This window comes from Strongylocentrotus purpuratus, unplaced genomic scaffold (assembly GCF_000002235.5).
Source record: "Strongylocentrotus purpuratus isolate Spur 01 unplaced genomic scaffold, Spur_5.0 spur5_scaffold_13, whole genome shotgun sequence".
In the NCBI taxonomy this organism is placed as follows: domain Eukaryota; kingdom Metazoa; phylum Echinodermata; class Echinoidea; order Camarodonta; family Strongylocentrotidae; genus Strongylocentrotus; species Strongylocentrotus purpuratus.
The window spans coordinates 29959719-29984541 of record NW_022145598.1 but is presented as its reverse complement, the minus strand read 5'-3'; the positions used below and the strand labels follow the sequence as shown (position 1 = coordinate 29984541).

General features: G+C 38.0%; 2 protein-coding genes across 2 annotated transcripts; one reads left to right on the top strand and one right to left on the bottom strand.

The window, feature by feature from the left end:
• The first annotated feature begins 486 nt into the window (after positions 1 to 486).
• On the top strand, positions 487 to 17340 carry LOC574922 (retinol dehydrogenase 8-like). Its single transcript, XM_011678601.2, has 5 exons — positions 487 to 751; positions 2923 to 3102; positions 4458 to 4551; positions 8569 to 8860; positions 17212 to 17340. Exons 1-5 carry the CDS (start codon positions 487 to 489, stop codon positions 17338 to 17340), a joined length of 960 nt encoding a protein of 319 aa, XP_011676903.2.
• LOC756780 (laminin subunit alpha-2) lies at positions 17278 to 24823 on the bottom strand. The gene is made up of 7 exons (XM_030983688.1): positions 24813 to 24823; positions 24135 to 24324; positions 23039 to 23197; positions 19589 to 19739; positions 18938 to 19068; positions 18304 to 18523; positions 17278 to 17504 (listed from the first exon to the last, which is right to left on the bottom strand). Exons 1-7 carry the CDS (start codon positions 24821 to 24823, stop codon positions 17377 to 17379), a joined length of 990 nt encoding a protein of 329 aa, XP_030839548.1. The 3' UTR covers positions 17278 to 17376.

Below are 24823 nucleotides of genomic sequence, written 5' to 3'. Positions count from 1 at the left end.
TTTCCCCTCTTCCGTTATTTGTCTCTCCATTCGGTGGAGGCACGCCCAACATTCACCTCTTTCCCTGCCCCCGAGAAGTAAGACTCTGCCTACCCACGCCGTTCTGGTTTAAGAACATGACCTGTTGACCTTCGAAATTTGGTGTATTGGTGTATTCTTTGGTAGTGTATTTTTTTGTGCAAATTAATCTATATGTATATTAATATGTAAAAATGTACCATCATTGTAAATATGAGAAGTTGAAAGAGGGAGAAAGAAAAAGTTTACTTGATTCGCCGCTAAATATTTTTTTCACGAATTGCCCCCCCCCCCCCCCTCCTTGGGCCCCCGCCCTCGCCGCCGGCTTGAACCGCCCCTGCGTCACGCCATTCATATAATTGTGCAAATATAAAGGTGCACCAACCTTTACATTCCACGGTCATAGTGTTCATTTGTCCCAATCGAGAACACATAGCATACACCTGAATAACTTGATTTCACCCCATCATGGCTCCTCATATCGTACTCATTACCGGCTGCTCGGCGGGTATCGGACTCGCCATCGCCTCCCGCCTCGCCCTCGACCGCGATCAGCGATACATCGTCATCGCCACCGTGATTTCGATGTCGGAGAAGGCCGAGTTGGTGGCTGCCGTGGGCGACGCCCTCGATAAAACGGTTTTCATTCAAGCTTTGGACGTAACGGACGATGAGAATATTTCTTACGTGGTGAACAACGTCGTCAATACCTATGGACGAATCGATGTTTTGAGTAAGTGATTTTTGTTTGTTTGTTTGTTTTACTTCTTCTTTTTTTCATTCCCTGACCCTACCCTAAGATGAATTCCTTATAAAATCTGCTAATATTCTTCTTTCATAAATATATACTGATATGCTTTAACCGTGGGTATGAATGGTCGTATCCGGACACCTACCCCCTGGACATCCACCCCCCGGATAGCCAACCCCACTCAACTACCCCCTAGGGCAACCAACCTCTAGGACGACTACCCCCGGGATAACTACCCCCGGAAAACTACCCCCTATGATAGTTGTCCGGGGGTAGATGTCCTAGCGGATGGTTGTCGTAGGGGGTAGTTGTCTGGGGGTGGATGTCCGGGGTAGTTGTCCTGAGGGGGGGGGCAGTCGTCCTAGAGGGTGGTCGCCCTAGGGGTTAGTTGTCCTAGGGGGTAGTTGTCCTGAGGGGGGTAGTCGTCCTAGAGGGTGGTCGCCCTAGGGGTTAGTTGTCCTAGGGGGTAGTTGTCCTAAGGGGTAGTTGACTGAGGGTGGTTATCCGGGGTGGATGTCCAGGGGGTAGGTGTCCTAGAACCATGAATAGTAATTGATAAATTCAAGATCTGGGAACTTATTTTTGTTTCTTCCAACAACAAAAACGTTGCGTTTATTTTGATGATGTGATATTTGCTTTTGGTGTTATTAATTTATTTTTCATTTTTCTACACCTATCAACCCTTCTTTACCAGTCCAGCGCTACTCAAGTAATATTCCTTTGCTACAATGTATTTTTATCGGGTATAAGCGAATGTGTCGTGGTCCGTGCAAAATACCCGTTTGTTTCTGAAATGCCTGACATGTTTGTTTGTTTGAATGTTTGTGCATTTTGCAATATAACATAGGGTAATGTACAAACGAGGTACATAATCAATATTTACAGTCAAAATACATGTATAATCATGACATAATATAAATCAATTAGATAATAATACTCGTAACCTCTGAATGAAAAAAAAACAAATAGTTGACAAATCATTGCAAAATTGAAGAAAAAAAAAAGGCTAGAGCTTGAACGTGATGACGGCCTTAGGAAAGAAACCTACATGGGCGGTAAAACTATAATTTATATAATCAGAAACAAATTTATTAGCCATATCAGCCACATAATGAAGATTTAATTAATTCTCTAAAAAGGCATAAAATGTTGTTGGGTCGGGGCAATTAGCCCTTCCACAACGCAGAATTATTTTGATAAATAAAGAACAATCAAGATGATTTGGTTACCTTTGATCCGTTTATTGCTCTCAACTCGAGCCACATCTTGGAATTTTGCATATTCATAAATCATCTAATTTGCATATTCGTAACAATGTATAATATGTACATGTAAGTACATGTCTTTGTAATAATGAAACGTCTTTAACTGTGCATGTTCTTATATATGTATGTGCATGTTCAAGTATGTGTGCAAGTGCTTGCTTTTGGAGTGCTTATTAAATTATGATTTGTATAAAAATTTGCGCTTCTTGGCAGCCTAGAAAAAAAAACATATCGTAGTACGTGAGTATACACAATTAGCTATTTTTGGTTTATCAAATGAACGTTCTGAGAGTTTCGTGTCGGATAAGAATGCAATGTGTTGTATGTAACAAAAAGTCTGTGGAACGCCGGAGGAAATAGGTTTATGGAGTTTTTGAACATAAAGATCACAACCTGCAGTGTATTGATCATTTTTGTTAAACTGTTAATGTTAATAAAATTGGTAACAAGCTTGTACAAGATTTTTTTAAGTGGGGGGGTTCTTAGGTTGCAACTTTGAGTCAAAGGTGAGAGTGAGACATTGCGAGGGAGCGACCAAGCCCAATGAATATTTAGCGGCCAATAAGCGGGGGGGGGGGGGTTATAGAGCAAATTTATTTTCTAAATCAACACCCCCACCTCCCCCCTCCCCCACTTAAGCAACAACAACACCAACAACAATTTTTATCAATTTGTGTTAGAGGAGGGGGAGGGGGGGGGGGGGGGTTCGCGCGAACCCCCAAACCCCCTTTTTGTACGGGCCTGGGTAATAAAATATTATGCAAGATATTTGTTAATACAAGGTGCATGTTTTCTATTTATTTGTGACTATTTTGCCCGTATCATTCCCCGTACACATGAAAGGTTGATTAACGCCACATTATTTGATACGCCTTTGTTTGTTTACAGTTAACAACGCAGGATTGATCGTCGTCGGGATTCCCGAGCTGATACCGCGGGAAAAGATTGATCAAATCTTTAGCGTGAACGCGATCGGGACTATAAGGGTCACTCAGGCGGTCCTGCCGCATATGAAAGAGAAGAAAGCTGGAAAAATTGTTGCTGTTTCAAGCGGTCTCGGAAGACAAGGTAGAGCCTTTAATAACGCTGTGGTTATCTTTTATATTTTTTACTTACACCGTTCGTTCCCCCCCCCCTCCCCCATGTCAAGCAAAATTCCGGTTATTTAAAATGATGCCATGTTTCTGGGCTTTTAAATAGCCCTGTTGCAATTCATGAAGGATAACCTTTAATTATTTTGAACAGCCTACTAACTTCTTGTCTCATGATATCTAAAGCCTCGGTCACAAATGCCATTACGAACTGCTACGAACGCCGTACGAACGATTCGTACAAACGCATCGTTCGTACAAACATTTGTGACCGTAGCTTAAGTTCTCTTTGCTCACACGTCCGCTGCGCCCTTTCACACACTCATGGAGCATAAAGCAAGAATGAACACATACAAAATGAAAAATAACGAATTATGATGATTACAATCTTGACCTCATTCGCATCTTATGTTTAACGTAATGCTTTTCGTTGAGTGATATACCGTATAATTGTTAGAGTTTATTTAGGATGGTATCTTCTTTTTTTTTTAATGAAAGTCTACTTTCATTTTGTTTTTATTTTTATCTTACATAAGGTTTTCATTCATGCTTAATGCACATTACGCGTGTGAAATGGCGCAGCGGACATGTGAGCAGAGAGAACTTAAATAATACGAGAAAAGAAGTTAATAGGCTGTTCAAAATAATTAAAAGTTATCCTATATGAATTGCAACAAGGCTATTTGTCACCCGTGACAGAAATATTGTGAATAGGCCTACTGTACCTTTGGAGAAGAAAAAACTTACACATCGTCATGAAATAAAGATTCAAAGTCATATTGGTTATGAATTTTTAATCAGGAGCCACCACAGTTTGATACACTTTTGTAAACGCACTGTATAACAGGGGAACAACTGAAACCTGCTTATTTAAAGATTACAAAAGTATAGCAGTTGACAGATCTGGGACAGATCTATTTCATTTATGCGAAACCTTTGCCCCAGAAGAGCCCCAAATGTAGTACAAAGGCTAATAGGAATAGCAGGTGAATGAAAAATGGCATTACCACACACCCCTGTGGAAGAAGCATCCATAAATTTGAAAACGTTTACTTGATAAACAACTTCGCACATTACGTCACGTTATCAAGAAAATGGCGATGCTCATGTCGTGTTTAAAAACTTGATATTGTGCTCATAATATCTTGGTTTAGTTTGTTGGAAAATCTTGTAGATTGAAGGGCAAACATAAAATACATCTCTCAAAATAACTTAAGTTATTTCTTGGCGTGAGATTCCCTTTGAATATTGTAGGAATGCGAATTTTAAACACATGTTGTTAGTTTGAATATTTCGATCTCTCTCTCTCTCTCTCTCTCTCTCTCTCTTCAGGGCGACCATACTACGACTTTTACTGTGCGACCAAGTTCGCAATTGAAGGCTTTTTCGAATCTTTGGCCGCAGGTGTGCGCCCATTCAATATTCGGTAGGTAAAGTCATAACTACTTGAGTTGAGAGAGATAATAACATCACCTGAATTTGCTTCTGATTCGTACGTCATTTTATGCAGTTCTCAATAGTTCTCGTTCATAGAGATTGTACATGGGAGGGAACCATTTTGAGCAACATGATTTAACATTTCTGTATCCTTAAACATAGTGTGACTGTCTGTGAGGCGAAACGCTGAATAATTACAACGACTCAGGTTTTTACGGGAGTGTCAGTTTATTTTAGAGTCATAACCATCGAGGGGAAAGCAACTCTGTCTTTGATGAACGAATCTTTTATCTTTACTCCTTCAACTGCTTTATTCCGTTCTTCTTCCCTTCACTCCGTGAAAACTGTACATGATAAAGCATAACAGGAATGCATAATAAGTATGTGTTCATGGATATAAGTTCCACAATATTAAAGCAGATATAGCATTCTACTAAATCAAAGACATTGTCTGAATTATAACTCCTTTTCATGTTTGCTTGTAAATCTTATATAAGTCAGACACTGTCTTGACAAATCTATCTGAACTTTATGTAGAATGTCACAGCTAACACACAATTAAACTTATATCATCTCTATCATGTCCAAACCAGATTTAATACGGTTTCAACTAAAAATGTAACCATATTTAACGAGCTTGAATGACTTTATCATAGTCAAGGAATACAATAACAAAGTCATGACCTTGACCTGTCATTCACACAAGTATGCTCACATTCCTCATCCCTTTTCATCATAGAATGTCTTATTCTGCATCATATATTTTACTTGACTATACTTCTTTCAACTTTAAGTAAAACTAAACATCAATTATAGATGTAATGACATATTAAATGTGCAATAGATATCTCTAGTCTATCCTATGTGTGGGTACACAGTATACACATGTTATACATTTGCCATACAAATTACTGTGCTACTGTGTAAGTTTCATACAATGTAAACATCTTAAAAACTACCTTTTTGACATTCATTTTCATAATGCTCAAATATGTGGTTTAACTAACCTCTGTGCCTCCATAATACTGTAGAAACAGCTCTCAGGAACAAAGGATGCTCCAGAAAACCACAGATTTTCCTCACATAACATAAATCATGTTGCAAACATGATCATTTCAAATCAGCCAACAACAGGTGGCGCCAAACAAGTTTCTGACCTTCAAACTAGAAAAACTTTAAATAAGAACTGTCAAAGTAATCTTTGACCAAACGCCCTCTGTTGTTCTATTATTGCAATGTCAAGCTAAATCAATACATATTAAATAAAATGACTTTAACTGGTAAATACAAAATTACAACTTTCACACATAGAGCTTAATTAATACGAGCAAGTCAATTTTTCGCTGGTTTCGAAAAATAACATATTTTGCATTTTACTAACTTTAATGACTGTTTGTACTATGGTTATGAGGCAACAAAATCATGCAATTATATCATTGTACAGATAGTTGAAAAGTTTACATTTATAAAACTGATGACTCTGTGGCATGAACACATGCACCACCACCCGGCAATTCGTGCATGAACACACACACACACACACACACACACAAAAGAAAAAACGCTGAACAGGCACACGTCTACCCCCAATGACCAAAGTTTGTTATTTCACACTTCGTGATTTAAAACAAATATCTTTTTAATTATTCGAATTATGATATTTTACCACTTTTTTATTTCATGTTTTAAAGACGTACACAACATGATAAATACTGTTGCTGCTTTTGTCGGGGGGGGGGAGGGAGGAATGCCCCTTCTGGTACGGCCTAGACTGCAGTTTGCAATTGCCCCTATTTTCTTTTTCTATCCCTCCCCTTATCAGTCGAATAGGTCCTTTTTTGGCAAACGACATCTTATTTCCCCCTTTCTGGACGACATTTTTAAAACTTTCTTTCTTTTTCTGCTTCATGTACAAGGGCGGTGGAACTGTGGTGGGGGGGGGGGGGGGGCACTTGCCTGTTAACAAAAATGTGTGGTGTTTTTTCCTTTAAGTCAATTGTGCACTTTTTTTTAATAACATGATGAGTTGTAAAATTATGACTGCCCTTTGAAATATGCGTATTTCCTCCGTTACGGTAACACTATGTCTATCATCGCTCCACCAATTTGACTCCCAAACCTTAACAAGTCAAACTTGCATACAATCCTATACAGTAAGAAGGGAATGTATAAGTGTTCCTGAATGGCACAAGAGAACAACGCCTCTTCTGCGGCGGGGCCCGCCGCGGGGCTAAAATATTCAACTTTAACCACCAATAAAATGGTTTTCCCACACCCAGACGCTCCTAATGGAGAGACCATTTCTATATTGCGGTGTCCTGGTGTTTTCAAGAATAGCTGAAATAGAAGCAAAGGCTTTATAAATTCCAATGTCATTCTTGTTTTGTAAAGAAATATGTATTCAAGACGATGTAAACATTTCATCCTTTGACGCTGCGATGCATCCATTATTGAATTGAACTGAATAGTTGATCTTCCCATCACTTGTGCGTTACGTGAATTGAATTGAATAGTGACTGTTGATATACCCACGATCAATCTATAATTCCCTCCCCTTGCATGCAATCTCTATGATGAAGGGTATGTTTTCGGTTTTACCTAAATGCACCGTATACCATTATTGATTCAAATTGTATAGACTAGTTGATCACGCCACACTTTATCCCATCAAAGGCCAATCTATAATCCCCCAGACGCAATGTCTATGATGGAGGCCCTTTTGGGGGTAGGGAATGTTTTCGGTTTTCCATAAATTTAGTTAATATATTGTGCGTATCAGGCGCGGACCTAGGATTTCTTAGGGGAGGGGACCCAACTTTCTTATTTATTTTTTGCTCCCGAAAATTTGAAAATCGCGCCGACCGAAAAGTCGCTCAGTGGGGGGGGGGGGGGGGGGGGGGGGGGGGGGGGGGGGGGGGGGGGGGGGGGGGGGGGGGGTAGTAAGCACATTTTTAATTTTTTTAAAATTTGCACCCCCCCCCCCCCTTGAGCGCCAGGGGGGAGGGGGGGGGGCCAACCCCCCCCCCAAGAGGTAAAAATCACGTGATTTTACATGATTTTTTTCTCAAGGGGGGGGGCAGGGGGCCCCTGGATCCGCCACTGGTGCGTATCACAGCCAGGGGCGGTGATCCCAGGAGACGGGGGACATCCTTCCTCATTTATTTATAGGGGGATCGCCCCCGCTCCCCGGAAAATTTGATAAAATGCAAAAAATAAATGTATAGCAAATACTGGAGGGCCCAAGAGTGCAGCGTTAGACTAATAAATGCCAAAAATTTCTCGCTCGGTAGTTAGACCTACACCCCCTCGCATAATATCCTTCAAAATGTACGTGTTAATATTGTAGAAAATCTGTTTTCCGTTGGTATCACGTGAGCACAGTTTACACTGTATGTTTACAAGATTAAGTGCTACAAAAAGTGCCATTTTGCATGTTACAGGTATGCCGTAACATTGGTTAATTATTATCTATAGAATTATTTGCCATTTCAACTGCCGTAGCGATACCAATGTACATGTACATGGCAGAGGACTAGAGGGTTAAATATAAATCCACTCCATGCCCAAGCTCCCTACTTACTAAAATGTACCTACTGAATATGTACAACCCTTTGGACTGCATACTAATTACCGGCAAAGTAAAAGTGAAGTGTGAAAAAAGGATATTGTTTGTTATAATACTAAAGTTTTCCTAAGGAATGTGATTTTTTAATACAACAAAACTTCAAAAACCTATGAGAGGGTCATCACTTCCGTCACCTCTTTGCCCTTCTCGTTCACTATGCACCCTCATCCCTCGCATTTCGCCCCCCCCCCCATGTCATGAAAAGAAATCGCCGCCCCTGATCACAACTATCTCTTTTCTACTAGCTAGATGCGGTGTAAAAGCGCCTTGGGGTCAAATTCAGGCTTATACCGGCGCCATTATACATTTCTTGTTTAATTATTTTATAACCTTTTCTCACTTTTTCCTCTTTTCATGTTCATCACTCTTCATTTTGATCAGAGTTTGTCTGGTGGAGCCCGGTCGCGTTGGTACCGGCCTGGATGACGATGTGTGTGAGAGCGTCAATGACCTGCTGGGCGACGAGGAAATCGATGAAATGGACCGTCGTCATCTGGCTAAGCTTCAACGCTCATTCTCAGTGTCGAAGATGTCGAGCGCTGACGAGATCGCCGAGGCGATCGAGGAACGGTGCTTGGAACAGGAAAAGCCCGTGCTCAGACACCTCCTCAAAGACGAACTCGTTCGGGAGACCATGGCGAGGGATTTGAGCGACCTGACGGGAGAACGTGCAGTCGCGGGAAACCTTAAACGAATAGGATATTCATCATAAACAGTGATAAATGTCTCTCCCGTCGCGTCTTTCACGAATGTGTATATACAAATTACGCAATTTTGGAGTAGCTTTAAAGGGCAAGTCCACTCCAAAAATAATCTACTTACGAAAGAAGCAGCTGAATATTTTTTCTGCAGCTCCTTTCGTAAACTCATCTTTATAAAAAAAAAATTATATAGCCTTGTGCGTCATCTATAGACGTAAAAGAAATGTGCAGACATTAGCATGTGGTAAAAGAAGTTATTTAAAAATAGTCCAAGTTGATTTTTGGAACAAAGTTGCGATCGTATTTAACAAGACTTTAAAGCTCTGCTAAAGCTAGCAGTTTGATAGAGGAGTCAGATATATTAAAAAACTAAGATGTGGCCGGTATCTCGTCTTTTTTGGCAAATTTGCGTGGACTTGCTCATTACTGTGTTTACATAAAACATAATATACTATAACCTCTGCTTTTTATAGCTCCTTACAATTGGCATTACCCTGGAGTGGACAAAATAAATTGTTTTAATTGTGAATTTTAAAGCTTGTATAATAATTATGTAACCATGCAATAAGATAGAGGAAAATTCATTATGGTACTCTAGTATTTCATAAATATTACATTCCTTTAAAACACGTCTTAAATCAATTATGATATGCATTACAGATTATATTGTACTATAACGGCAATTATGATAATAGCGGTAAACAATTTAATCCAATCAGCGAAGGCCCATTTGGACGTTTCCTCAGATTTGCCACACATAGCACCAGTCGCCGTTTTACGTTCAGCCGATCAACAGGCATTTTTGCTCTCTTGATACATAGAGGATTAAAGTGTTTTCACTTGTGCCCTTTACAACATTTAGTTGTAGACTGGGTCTACTTACACCTTTAATTCATCGAAAGAGTATTTTATCAACATCTTCGTTCATAATGTTTCGGCGACAATCTGATTTCGAACTGGGTTCGACAATCTTCATTTTGGTGTTGTTTTCCCTGCGGTCGCAGTTCATCGCTGCACTGCATCACGCCACGTGACCATGCGGAGTTCCTCGATCGCCTCTTCTTCGATCGTCAGGGTACCCCCGTGTGATCTTCACGACGTCCTAGTTCGGTCTTCACGACACTGGTCACGACACCATCGTCGAAGTATTTCCTCGTCACGCTCGTCTTTATGATCCGACGTCGCAGCCATTCAATCGACGTCGCCATCAACAAACTAGGATAAGCATAAACGTCCAAGAATCACACAACCAACATCGCAGACGAACTCCAATTCGCTTTCCGAACTTCTGACATCCCCTTTAATATTAAGTTTTAATACTGTCACGTCATATTGCCGACTTATGTACTTCAAAACATTACTTATAAATTGTTACACGAAGGCAAGATTTTGTGAATTATATCATTATTGCAATTGTATATACTGCCTCATAAAAGGCATATTTTTTAAATTTTGTACACACTGCCTCATAAAAAGGCCTATACTTATATTTGGCATCGATATACACCGCCTTATTAAACCGTTAAACGGAATATTTTGCATTAACGTAACCTTAATAAAGGTCTGCTTCTTTATTCCACTTTAAATACTTTGTTAGTTATTAACAATATTTATTGTACTTGCTAGCTTACACATCACTTACGATTGTCATTATATACTTGATCCCTTTCATGGTTTTTGCAATGGTTTATCGCATACATCATTAATTAATGTACCTTTGTTGTTACCTGTCTAAATATACAATGGATCATACCATTTAAATAATCTGAAATTATCCTTGTCTGATTTCGCAATGCAAATTGATTGGGAATGCGTTTGGGTGCTTTTGATCGAATGATCCCGTGATTGGTTGTCGATAAAGTTGTTTCCAATGTGTTTCTACTGTCTTTCTATACCCCCCCCCCCCCCACCCTTCTCTCTCTCTCTCTTACACATCTTTACCCTTTCTCCCTCCATCCCTCTCCCTTTCACATACATACACCATCTCTCTATGTCTCCCTCTCTTGCACGCTCTGCTTCAACCCTACACCCCTCATCTTCTGTCACACACACTCCTTCTCTCTATTTATTCACCTCCGTTCCCTCTCTCACACACACACACACTCTCTCTCTCTCTCTCTCTATTTGTCTCTCTCTCTCTCTCTTTGTCTCCCTCTCTCTCTCTTTGTCTCTCTCTCTCTCTTTCACTCTCTCTGACTCTCTCTCTCTCTTTCTCTCTCTTTGTCTCTCACACACACCCTCTGCGTCCACGTCACCTTCCTCTACCCCCCCCCTCTCTCTCTCTCTCTCTCTCTCTCTCTCTCTCTCTCTCTCTCTCAGGTGAACATGAACAAACAAAATAAGAAAAATCCTTGTTGTCTTGAAAACAGTAAAATATATTATCAACTGCTTTGCAGCAATCACAGGCAATATTGCCATCAATCATCAATTTCACATTTTTTTCCTTCAAATTACAGTTTAGCACATTATCATATTTTGTAAATTTGTTCCAATTATTTCACAGACAATTTACAAACGGATCACATATCAAGATTGGTCTAATCAAAATAAATTATGTTTGTCTATGTACATACTTATTACAAATATTATGATGAAATATTGACTAAAAACTAGGAAATGTACAAATAATCAAAACTATCAAATATACAGTATGTAAAAATATGGTCAAACTAACCAATAATAAATTGAAGGGCCCATAATCATGTCTATCTCATATAATCTGAAATAGTTATCCCTGAGAAAAGGAAAAGAACGCAATACCTGTTTAACTAATGTTTGAGCCTAAAGAGGGCCCCATCTAACAAATGTAGATCTTCAGAGTGATTTGAACCAGATATAATCTATCTATTCAGTCTGTCGTCAGTCTGGTGTTGGACTCGTATGTTTGACTTGGGTATAAACTATTTAATGCGCTAAATCTTTTGATCTGCACTGCAAATATGCCCCTGGCAAACAAATTTCCTGACAAAAGAAAGAGCCATACTGGCAAAATTGATATTCAAATTATTCTTTCAACCATGCCCAAAGAGTGCAGCAATAGGAAGCAGACTATCAATCAACTGATGTTTTTGTCGCAGGAAGATTTTTTCTGCAGGTCAGGTCAATCAATGTATCAACTGATATTCCTAAATACAGAGCCCTCTATTGGTCAGAGTGAGCCATTGTACATGGAATCTTATTTCCCTCACTGATAGGCGAGTCTGTAAATTTACTAAAATTAAAACAAATCCCTTATGAAAGCATTGTATCATAGGATAACAATCAATCCTTTCATCCGTTTCGATACAGCCTACTGACAAGTGTCTTAACCTTGTTTTCTGCAACTACAAAAACTGTTAATACATGTATTTTCTTTCACCTAGTATCCAAGTCTAAATCTAGATTGATTTACAAAAAGACCCTTTGCATAGGATATAAGAAGCAATGTCTTTCAGGGTTTTCAATAACAGAAAAGGTTACACTGCATCAATGAATAAAATTCAATTATAGTTGATATTGACATACAGGCACTCATTCGTAGAAAAAAATTCAGCACCGACTAAAAACATTATTTGAGTCAGTGGTGACTTGCGACTTTACAATATACTGCAGACAATTAGAATACAAAAGGCATAGGAAGACTTCAATAAATTAAATAACTACATGTATATACACAAGCTACAATGATTCGAGTACACATTATCATGACATCTAGAAAGCAAATCATTTCAGTAATTCTATTATTTCAAATTGACAATTAAAAACATAATTTGATATATTTCAATAACTGACGAAGCAATGCTTATTTTGCTCACCACAGTAGACTAAAACGCTTGATCAATCATTGTTACATTAATCAGCATGAATTATTGAAAACCCAGAGATTTCCTTATGCAAGGAACTTTCATAAACTGTTTGACTTGCCTCTGAATAAATTAATTCGAAGCACTCAATTTTGCCAGTTGTGACATTTCCTTGCCAGAAGCATTGCCATCACTAACAACATTTTTGCAAATGTTTTGTGACATGACAGGTTTTGGTTTTCACAGTGTTTATAAAACCGTAATAACTACTCTACATAGAATTAGATATTTCTTATATCTATAAAAATTGAAACGCAAAGAAAACTTACAACAGCCACCAAACAACAACATTTAAACTTGATATTACTATTTCAAGGTTTTAAGAAGGTTGTTAAATAATTCAACCTCCATGCAAACTAAACATATATACAATGTTTGACTTAAGGCTGTCCATATATTTGCAAGTATAGAGAATTGGATCTGGGCCCTGTTTTCACCAAACTAATTTTCAATAACAAGATATCAAAATTGTTATAAGCTACTGAAATTTTTGCTTTTAATTAGTTATGAGCAGATCTATCATGGATCTGTGCAAATCGTTTTTGTAAAGAAGTTCTATGAAACAGGACCCAGATGTCACGTGCATGTACTGTCTTATACTCTGTCTTACATTCAAGCACAACAAATATGTTATTTATGTACATTCGCCAAAACAAGTCATGTGTGCATTAAAATAGACCCTGAGGTGGTAGAAACGGTGGCAGAACTTTAGAGTTGGGCCACACTGATAATAAAAAAAATGATATGCTTAGAGCCAGACATGCGTTAATCTATCAGATTAGTGTCATTCTGACTCTAAACAGACATAATTTCTTGCTCTGTTGAAAGCACCTTATGAAAATGGAACATATAGATTATAATACTGTACCATGACCTTACATAAAAAATATGTAGATGCTGCTATTCACAAACATTTAATACTGGATATTTCCGCTTCAGCAATGCTTAATCTGTAACCGTAACAGCACCAAGAAGGATAAAATAGGTATATGTTATGATATAAATATTATCAATATTAACTCTTATCCTGCCACAGGGCTAATCCCCATTGTGCCAAGCCACAAATCCCCCCCCCCAGTGCCAACTTTATAACGAGATAATCGGATTAACGAGATGGTACTATCAATAGCGCGTGCAAAACACAAGGCACAGTCCAATGGGCATGAACAATAACTGCTATTACGAATGCGTGCAAACATGCAAGAAGCAGAGGAACAGTAGCTTGCTCACGTGCACAAAGCACTTTAACAATAGCGTGCATGCTGCCTTATGACAGGCTATGAGTTAATATCAATTTTACAAATCCTAGATCTCCAAATTTCTGAATAAAGTCAGAATTAAAGAAATGGATGTGGCTGCTAAAAGCCAGAAGGGCATAAACTCATATGCTTTTACAAATAATGCTCTTCTTGCTCTTAACAGATACACATGTAGGATAAAGCCAATTGACTGTAACATCAATGAGTCCTTCAAAAATTCTGATTAAAGATAAACTTGAGTTCTGGTAAAAAAAGAAAATGAATTCTCACAGAATCTAACGAAACTTACACTGAATGTTCAAGATTACAAATAAATGGCATGTGCCAAACAATTTTGGAAGAAAATGTATACTGGCTGGGTAATGAGCATAGAAAGATAAGGAAATCAGGGTAGTACTAGCCCCTACACCATGTGTGTTGTCCCATATACATCTTTCTGTGTAAGTGATTGTTACTTTACCAAGACTCTGCCAAATTTATGATGATTTTGATGACTCCAGAACCTTGCACTGCACACCATTACTTACATCTGATCAACTTACATATGATCAACTTTTCTGATCCATTCCACACCTTTTCTTTCACAATGCAATCGCATTACCAGAACTCAAGTTTATCTTTAATGCATTACCTAATGAATTGTCTTTTTCCCATAGGCTTAGTTCAACCCAGTTCCATAGCTAATAGCAAACTCTAAAAAGGCTGGGCTATTTGTTTAAACACCTTAATAACTACTCTACACAGAATTAGATATTTTTCATATCTATGTAATTGTAGCTCAAAGAAAATTGACAACAGACACAAAACAACAACATTTTAACTTGACAATATATTTCAAGGTTTTTAAAAAGTTGTTAAATATACCTCCATGCTAACTAAACAACAGCTAACTTTAAAACACACTTTAAAATGTATCATAAAAAGTAAAGGCAACATAAAAATTGCTAACTATGTGTAGCAATGCAATGTTTAAATGTATAAATAAGATAGTATATTGAAATGGTTAAAAAAAACAATATATGTACATATTTACATAATATCCAAAAGTTTACAGAAAGCACACCAGAATCAGCATTTGTAGCAAAAGGAATATGAGAAATGCTTTCAAAATTTTATCAAAAGAAAGTAACAACAAAGAACATTAGAGAAATGAAATATACATTTTGATATAAATAGACAGCACAATAAATTGTAACATGAAATTTGGCAGTGTTATGAACTGTGTTGCGAAAGGAACTTCATTTCCTATTCTTCCTTTATCTACTTACATGTACCGTATAGCAGTATAAATGGACAGAAAATACTTTTTTTTCTTCTTTTAAATATCTACCATTGATATTGAAAGAAGGAGGGGATTTCTCTTAGAGTAACTGCAGAACCAGGATCACTGCATCAATAAGCAGAGATATTTAGATTATCCCTTTTCTTGCTTTCTTTGTCCCCTTCTTACATAAGATCACATCTTTTGTATTATAAACACAACAATGATAAGTACAGGTGGAAACTAAAATTCTCATTTCATAAATAAGATAAAACGTCATAACCCAGCTAAGCTAAAACTCTCCATTATTCAATTACAAATACATATCACTAGAAAACTTGCAATGCAGTTGACTGCTGCAGAGCATACCTCTCACAATGTACACAAAATATCTACAAACGAACATCTACATGTATATGCCATGCATGATGCAACCCTACATAGACAAGTACCACATTCCATAATGCATAGAAATACTTAAAATGTACATAAATGCTGAGACATTCTTTGAAAATAAAAACAAAAACATTACATGTTAAGTCAGCCCCTTTGCGATAATACATTTGTCCTAACAGCATCTGAGACATAATACAAATGTGAACAAATTGCACTGAATTCTACTTTATAGATTCATGCTCTTTTAAAAGGTGTATAACAGCTTTTAAATTCAAGTTTGTGTAAAGTAAAGAACATCAAGATGACATACTCGATCATAAAATCACACCAAATTTGTTAATTAAATCTTGAACTACTAAAACAGGTACACAAAAATACGCATATTCAATCACCATAAAAAATTATATTTGATTTCAGAAAATTAAGGCAGTAATTGACAAAGTCAGAGTAACCATTATCATGATTTTCTTTAAAAATATTTGCATGTCAATTGATTTTAAAATAAATTTCACTGAACACCATGAACAGAAAATGATTGACTATTGAGCTGGAGGTAAAGTAAACTCTACGTGACAGTGATTTTTAAGAAGTCTCATTGACTATCATATCATCTTTAGAAAATATATTACAAAAGCATAGTAACATATCCTTATCATGAGTCCATTTGCATAGTTGATATTTTACTTGATTTCCAAAACTACTTGATTGTTTTTATAAACATTATGATGCCATTGCCTGGCACAAATACATGACAATAATGACGATCATGATCATGATGATTTTCATCATCATTATAACAGAACTCATTGGCATCATGGACTAGATTGTGATGATGATGATGATGATGATGATGGTGGTGGTGGTGGTGGTGGTGGTGGTGGTGGTGGTGGTGGTGGTGGCAGCGGCGGCGGCGGCGGCGGCGGCGGCGGTGGTGGTGGTGGTGGTGGTGGTGGTGGTGGTGGTGGTGGTGGTGGTGGTGGTGATGATGATGATGATGATGATGATGATGATGATGAAGAGGACAATGCTAATGCTAATGCTAATCATAATAATGCTGATAATCAAATTATATACAACTACATGTAATGCTAATAGTGCATATAACAAACAGTTATAGGATTTTGGTCAAAAGTCTAGGTTTTTTTTCAAATGTCATTTTGAAAGCATAAACTTGGCTTTACAAAGAGCTTTTCGGCAATGCTAAATATCATCCCAGAATTCCACTTCCTGTTCATAACCACTACATCGCAAGTCCAGAGATACATATATAGTCAAACCAGCATCAATTACCAATTGTCTAAAAGAACTGCATATCTTGTCTCCCTTGAGAATTGGTTCTCATTGAAACTTCTACTGCAGGAACCTGTACATAGAGACCATCTGACTATTATGACAACTTTTCTCATCTCCCTTGACCAATCTTTATAAAATCATATATCAAATGAGAAAATACATAAAACATGGGATAGAAGTAGATGAATGATAAAAATGCCTCGCATCTCTGCCTGTGGTCCTGTATTTGGAATGCAGCTATAGAATACTTCATTTCATTAATTTGCACATAGTCCCTGCGGAATCAACCTCCAGTTGAAAGAAGAGCAGCAGCAGCGAGGCATGGTGATCCGTCAACGGCGTCGTCGTCGTCATACAACGGGGCATTCCAGAGGCACCACACCCACGATCTCTATCGATGACTCGACAGGGGCGGTGATCCCTCAATGTCATCGTCGTCATACGACGGGGCATTCTAGAGGCACCACGCCCACGATCTCTATCGACGACTCGACGGGGACGGACCCTCCGTTGACCTCCAGGCGTCGTATACAGCCCTTGAATCGGATGCCGTCAGGGTTAGATACTGTCAGAGGAAAAGCAGAAAGAGCGTTGCATCAGAGCAAATCGATGGAGTAGGGGGACTTGACTTCTATTATTAAATGATTAAACAATATTCTTTACTTTAGACTAAAAATCATGCTTTCATATGTTCACTGTAAATGCTACCAGAGGAAAGACAAGCATGATTTTCTCACATCTCTCCTCTTGGTATAACTGATTGTGTTAAACTAGGAATGCTTGTCATCCATTAAGCGGACAGTACCCCTGATATTTTGTCGTCTTAACATACATGTAAACAGGCTTGACTCTACACATAGGCCTTCATTTGACAGCCTATGAGAGGGGCCTCCTATCCAAGGGACCTTTCCCAAACTACCCTGGTAGCGCCCATCTCCTGGTAGTCAGACAGTAATTCTAAGATTGTGGGGTTCATAACATATATGAATGTTACCCTCCTATAAGAGAGGCCTAAACTTAACTTCCTATCCAAGGGACATTTTCCAAACTTACATGGGTAACCATCAGAATAGAATTGGTAGCGCTCGTTGCATACAAGTCGGACAGTACTCTTAAGATTTTGGGGGTTCTTAACATAAATAATTGTAAGCCGTCAACAAGAGAGGCCTAAATTTAACATCCTATCCAAGGGACATTTACCGTATTTACACGGGTTACCACACTACTATGATAGGTGGGCAGTTTCCCTGATATTGTGCATTCTTCGCATACATGTAAATAGGCTTGACTCTACACAACACCAATTTCACATTCCATGCAAGGGACATTTGACATCCTATCCTAGGGACATTTCCCACACTTACATGGGTTACCACCGGCGTAGTAACGGTAGCGCTCGTCTTCCGGTAGTCTGACCGTACCCCTGAGATTGTTGGCCATGATGCCATCGACGGAGAGCTGCCATAGACCGTTTAGTTCCACCACCTGGACCAGATGCCACTGGTAGTCACAGACGGTGAAATTGTTGTGAGCTCGGAAAGGGATCTCTGCCATCCTACGGCCAGTGTACAGCTTGAGAAGGATCTGCAGTGCAAGGAGTGAAAAAAATTATTTCTGTTTATTTTGGTTTGTTGTTTTGTCTTGTGTTCTTTTGTTTGTTTGTTTGTTTTTTGTTGCTGGTTTTTGTTTGTTTTTTGTTGCTGGTTTTTGTTTGTTTGTTGTCTTTAAAAAAAAAATGTTTTGTTTTTTTAAATATTATTCTGGAGGGCTTCGTTCTTTGGGGTGTTTGGGGGTTAAATATCAAGAGGTGGGGGAGTTGTATTTTGATGGTTTGAACATATTTTTTCTTAGACATTTTCCAAGCACCCAAGAAACTTGTAATTAAACCATATACATGAAGATATGACAATCATCAACAGAAAGACAGATTTATGAATAGATAGATGATGGATGTCTTGGCCATACCCAAACAATCTGGAGAGAAGGGAAAAAACTTACGTCATGATTTGAAATTACAACTGTGACTCCCACACCATCTAGATCAGTGGCTGCAAAGAGGAGGCCATCTTTCTGCGCTGTCCGGAACTCTATGAGGAGTTCAAAGTCAGATCCAATCTGCTGTTGGTTGGCTGTACAGAGAAGAAAAATGGAAGGATAACTACTGATCCAGAAAATGCAATACAATGTTTTAAGTAAATCCAAATTTAGACTTTCATCATCTGTATGCCTTTTATCTCTCTTTTTCCTACTCTTCTTTGACTCTTTGCAAACTTCATTTCACTAAAAATAAACAATTGATGGACATGTTATCCTCTTATACCATTCACTTTTTTTCCCTTTATGTCATACAAACATTGATTTCTCCCCTCCACTATTTCCTCCCTCTTTTCCTTCCCCCATCTTCCTTCCTCATCCCATTGGTGAAACTCCAAGTTTGTTTCCTAAGAACCCTTTAGCGGTAACTTTGGGGTTTCAATTCTTTGTTCTGCTGCAAAAATTAGTGGTATACTTTCTCCCATGAAAAAACCTACCTGTACTGCATCTATATATGTTTTGGGGGAGACAAATTTCACCCCCAAAAAAGGAAGATTTAATAACCATTCATCAAAAAAAAAATTATCCATGAAAAAAATTCATTAAAAAATTTACCGAGCAGTGCATGGCCGATTCCCTGGAAGTAATGTCCTGGTTCAGTGTTGGTATAGCATGTCACGACTCCGTAAGAATTATTGGCCTTTCCAGTCAAGTCAATGACTTTGTCATTCAAATGGAACTTGCGTATACAGCCATCAAATCCATCCTAGAGAGAGAGAGAAATGAAAAGAAGAGAACACTCAGTATATTGTATTTCTGTAAAGCTGCAGTTACCTTTTTAACTCTTCTGTGCAACTTTGAGCTTATTTTAAGAAAGATATATATATATATATATATATATATATATATATATGCAGGGCTTGACACTTCGAGGTGCCCAGGGCTCCTGAATTCTTCCTTCAGACCACATAATTTCTCAATTTTAGCTTATGAAGACAGACCCTTGATATTTTATGCAGGGCCACTGGTTAGAAAAAAAATGAATCCAGATAAATGGATGTGTTTTTTTTCTGGAAAGTATTGGCCAATGGAGTGCTTGCAATTAATAGTGATAGGAGGCACAACCTTATAGAAAAAAGACAGAAGAAAGGAGATAGGAAAGGAAAATTATAATTTTCAGAGCGATAAGGGAATGAGGAAGGCAGGCAGAGAAATGGGAAGGACAGAGAACCGGAGCTTTAACAGAGAGAAAAACAAAGAAGGCAAGCACGACACAAAGAACATAAAAACATGTATACATGCAGATGAAGAAAACAAACAAAAATTCACAAAGAACAGAGTAAAACAAACAACATCCTTTTTAAAAATATTTCCTTTCTTCAATATGATCTCCAAACAATTCAACTGGTGACTTACAATTATTCTACTTTAATTTCAACAACCCTGATTTAGGCTCAGACGGAAACACACTTTAATTATGGCAATTAATTAATTTGCTCTCACAAATTGATCAAGCTACCGATTTAGTTATTATAGGTTTACAGATTTTAAAAAAGGGTTTCACAAACAAAATCATTCTACATGCATTTCCTAGGCAACTTACGGAGATGAAGGGAAAAACTCATTACGACGGTGCAGATGCCAAACACACACAGCCCTCTAAAACTAATTTCCCCTATTTATCCTTTCGTTTTAATAAAAACAAATTTTAATTCTCACTTGCTCCGGACTGGCTTTCATCACAGATGTTATGCAAGCCCTGAGCTTTTTAATTAATCTTGTGAGGAAAGGTGTAGCAGTAAGTGCTGTCTTTCATTAAAGGCAGTCTACTTTGTTTGATCTAGAGGTCAAGGATAAGTTCTAAGGGTAGACCAATTTCCTTCTGCTTTCTTTTATGAAATTGAATACTTATTTGTACAGTTTACATAAAACAGCAACGCAGAGGGTAGAAATACAATCCAACCCAGATATTGGTCTTCAGGTTTCGTTGTATAAGAACGGGAAAATGAAGAACTCCTAAAACAACCTCACGATCAGTATATTGTACAATCTTCCCTACCAGTAGCGTACGCAGGATTTTTTCAAGGGGGGTGTTTTATAATTTGAAAATCACGCCGAAAATTTTGCGGGGGAGTAAAAGCACATTTTTATATTTTTTAAAACCCCCAAATCCCCCCCCCCCTTGCGTACATGCCTGTTCCCTACCACCTCACATGACATATTTATTTCATTATAAAGTTGACTGTTAGTACCAACCAAAAAATTACTTTTTTTTTTACGAGGGCTCTTTTCAGATTTTCCCTTAAAAAAATAGCCCTCCTTAATTATTTTGCGGTGGCTATTTTGGAGCTCAGGGGGGCTTTTTTTTTTAAAGGTTGTATTTTTTTTAAACGCGGTTTTACCTAATTAAATTCCAAGCAAAGGCAAATATAGATACAATTGTAGCGTACATATGTCATGTAGAGTATTGCAGACATTCAGATACCCATGATTTATTCACTTTGTGTTAAACGTGTGGCTTTATGATTTACATATACATGTAACTAAAACTTGTCAAAAGGAGTGTTTTGTTTAACTGTTCGTTTTTCATATCCTAAGAAAATATTATCACTGACACGCGGGCTAGGAATTAATTTTTTTATGGGGCTACTTTTCCCCATTGCCTAAAAAAAACCAAGGGGCTACTTCCGTAAAGCCATATTGTAAGCTGTAACAATAAGTTGTGTTTTTCCTTAGCCATCATACTACTAGCAACCAAATTGGTAGGTAATATGTTATTTAGGCTTTTTTTCTGTCCCAAATTTAATTGTTATCATGGACAATGCCATCCCATTTAAAAAAAAATGTAGACCAACTCCCTTTAAAATTGTGTTATTTAGACCATTTATAACCATTAAATGTGAGTAAATATTTTTACTGTTGTCCCACATACCAATGTAGGGTCTATTTGTTATGCCGAAACATTCAAAATCATGGCCTTATTTTTTTTTATAGACTCTAATTCTAAAGGCCAAGCCAAAGCTAGTTTCATTTCATAGACAGAAATTGATGTCATCATCAGACATCACTCATGACAATTGGCCTGGCATCGATCGTATATAAATAATTTAATTTAATTAAACAGTTGTAAGAAAGATTCTGAGGAGTAGGAACATCCTTTATATATTTATTTACGGTTTTTTTATAACAAAATTCAATTTCTGTGTACGAAACTTGCTTTATACCGATTTTACAGGAAAAAATCCGGCATTGATTTTGCACGTTTCGTTATTACAAATATATCAGTATGTGGGACAACAGTAAAAATATACTCGCATTTAATGGTTTTAACTTATAAATAACACTATTTTAGACGGAATAACATTTTTTTTAATGGGATTGCATTGTCCATGATAAAAATTAGGGCCAGAAAAAGACTAAATAAACATATTACGTACCAATTTGGTCGCTAGCAGTTGAGCTCTCGTCACTCGCAAATACTTATTTGCTTCATACAAGGAGCGTGCGGGCGCGCGCTGGAGCTGAGCTAGTACGTTTCTGTGTATTGTGAACGTGTGCGAACTGCATATGCATTCATGCTGTGCACGAAACTACATCGGGCCGGTGGCCTGTCCGGCCGCCGGGAGCTTAGGCACAGGCAGGCGGATACCGCTGTAGATCTAGCTACAGTAGGTACGACCGCCGATCCGCTGCAACTCACAAAACTTTTAAAATGTTGATGGAAGTTTCTAGTTTTGGAGTTGGTAGTTGGAACGGAGATTTCACTCAGACACATCAATAAATTGGTTTATTAATTCATAGGGAATATCAATTTATGGCGGGGGCGATTTTTCAAGATATATTGATTTTTTTTCGCCCTCGTCTTGATTTTTACCGTGGCGATTTCAGAGGTTTAGGGGGCGAATCGCCCGTCGCCACCGTGTATTTTTTTCGTTGGTTAGTACTGAACAAAAGGTAAAAGATTGACCATTTCAAAGCCAGCCTCTATAGCTTACCCCTACACGTTGGGTGGTGGATAGGGAGAGAGATTGGGGAGAGATAGAGAGCGAGGTTTCTTTAGCTTACCCCATACACGTTGGGTGACTGCCTGTTAAGAGGTAGACCACCGATATAGATGGGTGATTGGATGTTGAGATTCTTGCGACCGTTGTCCGACTTGGCCCTCTTTCGCTTGGTACCATCCACCTGAAGAGTTCCGGTCTTCCTGTTTCTAGAGATCTCAATCTGTGGAAGTAAATCAAAAATTTAAGGATTTATTTGATCGGCTTTTCTTTATCAAATGGGCAACACTGAATATTTTCCCTTTAATGTCACTTCTTTTCTTTAAAATATTGAGTCATGCATCTGAAATAAATAAATATTGTCAGGGAGTAATGTCCAAATTTTTTTAAAGAAAATTGCTATTTCGGGTAGAAAATTGTATTTCTGAAGTTTTCATCAAGTTGCCAATTTAAGGCTTTTAGTGGTTATTTTGTTCACAAAAAGTCCAAACGTCAAGCCTCTAACAAAGGTTCATATGTGGACACAGTATGTGAAGATTTTTTTTTTTTAATCTTTGTGCTCATGCATCTTGTAATGATCTTTATGGAGTGTGAATCAGAAGTTAGTGAGCCAAGCGACAAATACATAGCTGCCAACATTTGAATTTTTAAATTAGTAATGAGAGTAACGTGGCAATAACAAGCAAGCTGCGCAAAGTGCAAAGGCCTTGTGGCAGAGGTCCATGATCAGCCCCCTCTCAAACACACACAAAATGAATCTGAGAAAAAGGATCTGTTATGTGTAGCTGTTAAATGTTATCACCAGTTCCCTCTATTTCTCATGTTTATAAAAACAGGACAGGAGAACTGCAGCGAGCAACAAGTTTGAAATGTGATGAATTGCCAGTCACAGGGTTGAAGAAAAGGATGGAGTTGCGGTTTTTATAATGGTTTCATATGGAAGAAATTCCTATTTAAAAGAAGTACCTGTATGGCATTTTGTAGGCCTTGAGACAATCTTGGTTTGGATAAAAAAAAAAAACTGTAAAAGAAATCATACAGGCCTTGGCTAGTAAGTCCCTCCGAACAAAAAAAGACTCTAACTGTAGGCCAATAGCATTATTCTAATTTCAAATTTATTTTTATATAAATTTTACGATCTAGAAAGAAGCCTTTCTCACCGTATGCCAGTAGCCATCATCAATCACAAAGTCAGAATCCATGAAGACCGGTGAGTTTCCAATCTTGAAGTTAAAGAAGACAAATCCTTTCATGAGCTGGAGAGCGGCGTAGTAGTTCTCGCTCGGATCCGCCATGTAGAAGATCAGGCTGTCCTTCTGGGTTGTCTTCAACTCTATGGTGATCTCAAATCTGTAACAGCAAAAGAAAATTTGTGATAATTATATATTTTGTAGGTTAGAAATATGATTGGAAACCATTTGGATCTTATCGGCTTGGAACCAGAAGGATATTGCTGTAAAGCCATACTACTCAAGTTTGACAGGAATTTAATATTTTTGTAATTAGAGTATACAGAACCTTTTTTTTAAATGCAAAATGTCAGGTGCAGAAACCTGCTTCCAAGTAGTGTTAGTACAAGAGTTACCTATCATGACTTTGGGGGGGGGGGGGGGGAACCAAGAACAAGAATTATCTACAACTGTGTGTTATATGACTAAATAAGATTTCCAAGACTCACATCTGCATTACCTGAAGACCACTGGTTTTTAATCATAACACACATAAATGATGACACTCCCTTTCCTCACCTTTGCTTGTCTCAAGCATCCTCCTCATTTAGACCAACCTTTCATAACCATATCTTTTGATGAAATCTTTGGTCTTCATTTCCCTCTTACATCATCCACAT